General features: G+C 67.3%; 1 protein-coding gene across 1 annotated transcript in view; it reads left to right on the top strand.

The window, feature by feature from the left end:
- Positions 1-32: 32 nt before the first annotated feature.
- ANO7 (anoctamin 7) overlaps positions 33-2,973 on the top strand; it is a 29,471-nt gene continuing 26,530 nt past the window's right edge. The window contains exons 1-2 of the mRNA XM_040450396.1: positions 33-1,108; positions 2,236-2,347. Of these exons, the coding sequence (XP_040306330.1) occupies positions 1,071-1,108; positions 2,236-2,347 (150 nt within the window). The 5' untranslated portion in view covers positions 33-1,070. The remainder of the gene's footprint in view (positions 1,109-2,235; positions 2,348-2,973) is intronic.

The following is a 2,973-nucleotide window of genomic DNA, read 5'->3' as shown; positions in this document are numbered from 1 at the left end:
GGCCCCCCCCCCCCCCGCGACCTGTCCCCGCTGCCCTCCTCAGGTAGACATCCCTGAGGCCCCAGGAGCAGAGAGCCGGGAGCCCCTGACAGCTGGCCTCCTCCTGGGATGCTCCTCTGCAGTGTCTGGCCGGAGCACAGGGCAGAGTTGTCTCAGGCCGGGAAAACTCTGGGCCACACCAGACAGAGGCCCTGGGGGTTCAAGCCGAGCTCCCCACCCCCCGGGTGCTCCTCCTGTCTCCGCCTGCCTCACCCCTTTCCTGGGCTCTGGGGCATCCCATCTCGGCATCTATGTGGGAAGCGCTTGACCCTCAGGCTCAGGGGGTCCCAGCTGTGCCTGGGCCCTGCCTGTGGGAGCTTGACCTGCTGAGCAGGGTGTCCCTGGGAGCAGAGTGGGGGTCAGAGATGCAGCCAGGACGAGGGTGTGACTCGGGGGTTTCAACAGGTGTCTGGTGAGGAGGGCTGAGCGCGGGTGAGCGGGATCCTGGGAGAAAGGCCCAGAGCAGAGAGGGCCCAGGGGGGGCCCGGGGCCCTCCTCCCTGCACTGAAGTGGGCCCTGAGCTGACGTGGTAGCCTGAGGCCACACCCGGGAAGTGGCAGAACGGGCTCTACCACCTGGGTCCCCCATGTCCCACACGGGCACCCTGCCAGGCAGAGACGACAGTCCACATCTGTGGCCACCCCTGCCGGATGCCACCTCTCCCTAATGTCCCACAGCAACGGCCCGACAGCTGACATGGGCCCTGGCATCCCTGAGTACAAAGGGGAGCACGGTGGCATTTGCATGTGCGCTGGGTGAGGGCCCTAGGAAAATAGGCTGCCTCTGTTTGCAGACTCAGAGCCCCACACCCCCTCTTCAAACAAAGGCAGATCCCATTCCAGGAGCTGGGGGGGTGGGGAGGGGGAACTTGCCCCAGCCACTCTGCTTCCGGGCCCATTTGCCAGGCGAGGGGAGGACATGTGAGTGGCCATCTCCCACCCCCGCGCCGGGCAGGGTCCCTCCCAGTTCTCTGCCTATGGGACTGGCCTGGACTCAGCTGCCCAGACCAGGCTTGTGCTGAAAAGCTGGCCATGACCTCGGAGACCTCTTCTGGAAGCTGCCGTCCCAGGTGGGAGCCTTTTCTGATGCAAGGGCCATGGGGAGGAGGGGGGAGAGGGACCCCAGGGAGGCTGGGTGAGCACCCCCGGGCCATCAGGGCTCCAAATGCCCTGAACTACGGGTTAAGCTCCAAGGTCCCCCTGCTACCCAGAGGCCTGCCCAGGCCTCGGGGGTGAGAAGAGCCAAGGCTCGGTGTGGCTCTGGGCAGGGCGCCTCCAATCGGAGGGACAGCCAGTGGAGCCACCACGGAGGAGGTCACTGCTGTGGCCTCATCCCCCGTCCTCTCTGCACCGAGCGCTCACCACAGTGGGGAAGGCTGCCAGCTGGCTTAAGATCCCTGAGACTTCTCCTCCAGGAGGGCCTCGTGGCCCCCACTGTCACAATGCCAGGCCCTGGCTCAGGGCCGTCTGGCACCTCAAAGACTCTGGGCTGCGGGCTCACACCTCTGCCTCCCCCAGGTTATGTGGCCTAGACGAGCTCTCCCCAAAGGCCCCCACGGCTTCTCCACCTCCGCCCTCCCCGCCTCCGTGGGCCTGGTGGTGGCTGTCAGTGCCTCACCTGCGCTGGGGCGGATGGCTGGCCCCACTCAAAACCACCCCTTCTGGGCCACAGGGTTCCTCTTGTTCTTTGCCAGCCTGTCAACTGGGAGAGTGGCATCTGTCCTCCCCACGGAGGGGTCCTGAGGCCAGATGGGGAACACACAGGGTCAGCGTGGCCGGGCCAGCCTCCCCAACGGGTCCAGGACCCTCCCCACCCCCCGCCACCGGGAGGAGCTGAGGCCTCGAGTCTATTAAAGGGTATCACCCACTCCTCCTGCTGGGGAGCAGAGCTGAGCCCACCCCACTGGGCCTCCTCCGGCCCCCACCACCCCGGGCATTGCTGGGAGGGAGGGAGGCACACGCTGGACAGGTGCACAGACGGACAGCTGCTGGGCCAGGCCCCTGCCCCCTCCCTCCTCCTCCCTGGTCGGCCCCTGGGGAACCTGCCTGTGCTCTCAGGAGGGACAGTGCAGCCTGGCGCCTGCCCCAGCCTGTGCCCTTGCCTGTGAAGTGGGTTCACGTGGCCGCGCAGTGGTATGGGGACCGAGCCTCATGTAACCGCTCTGCCCCGTCCCCACCCCGGTGCTGTGAGGTGCAGGAGTGGGATGCTGCGGAGACAGTCCCCGGAGGAGGACAGTATCGTCCTGATCGACGTGGCCCCCGAGGCCGAGAAGGGCCACACTTACGGGAGCACAGCCCCCACCTCAGAGGTAAATCTCCAGAGGCAGCGTCCTGCGTCCGCTCCCTGGGACCCAGGCCGCTCCGCTGTAGATTTAGGAGGTCTCTCCCTGCCTGGGCCTCAGCCCCCAGTCCCTGGTTGGACTCAAGGACCCTGAAGACAGTGGCTGCAGCCGGAGCCCCGAGCCTGTGGGCAGACGCGGCACCCACAGCCCGCCTCGACGCCCGGACCTCCTGCGCCCTCGAGCTGCCCCAGTGCTCGCGGTCAGGTCACCGCCCAGGTCACCGGTCCTCGGGGATGTGCAGACGACCCGGGGGACGGGCTGGGTGCAGGCTGGGCTCAGGCTGGACTGGGCCGGGACTCAGCAGCGGGAAGGACAGCGAGAGGGAAGCATCGGGCATCCGCAGGTAAACCAGAGATGCTACTGAAAATGCCGTGGAGTGCGCCCCGTCCGCTCGGATGTACACGCAGCGTTGGGGAGCAGCCTGGAAGCAGGCACGCTCCCGACGGCCCTTGCCCCACGGCAGGGTCGAGGACGGCAGCTGTGTCCACACTGTTTTGTCACCTGAAAACGTAGACTGGGCACATCGAAGGTTATCAGTGCTCGCTCTGGCCGGGGGGGGGGGGGGGGGGGGGGGGGGGGGGGGGGGGTGGGGG

The sequence above is a fragment of the Herpailurus yagouaroundi genome, unplaced genomic scaffold, assembly GCF_014898765.1.
Source record: "Herpailurus yagouaroundi ecotype Mexico unplaced genomic scaffold, PumYag 202, whole genome shotgun sequence".
NCBI classification, from domain to species: Eukaryota; Metazoa; Chordata; class Mammalia; order Carnivora; family Felidae; genus Herpailurus; species Herpailurus yagouaroundi.
This window is presented reverse-complemented; position numbering and strand designations above follow the sequence as displayed.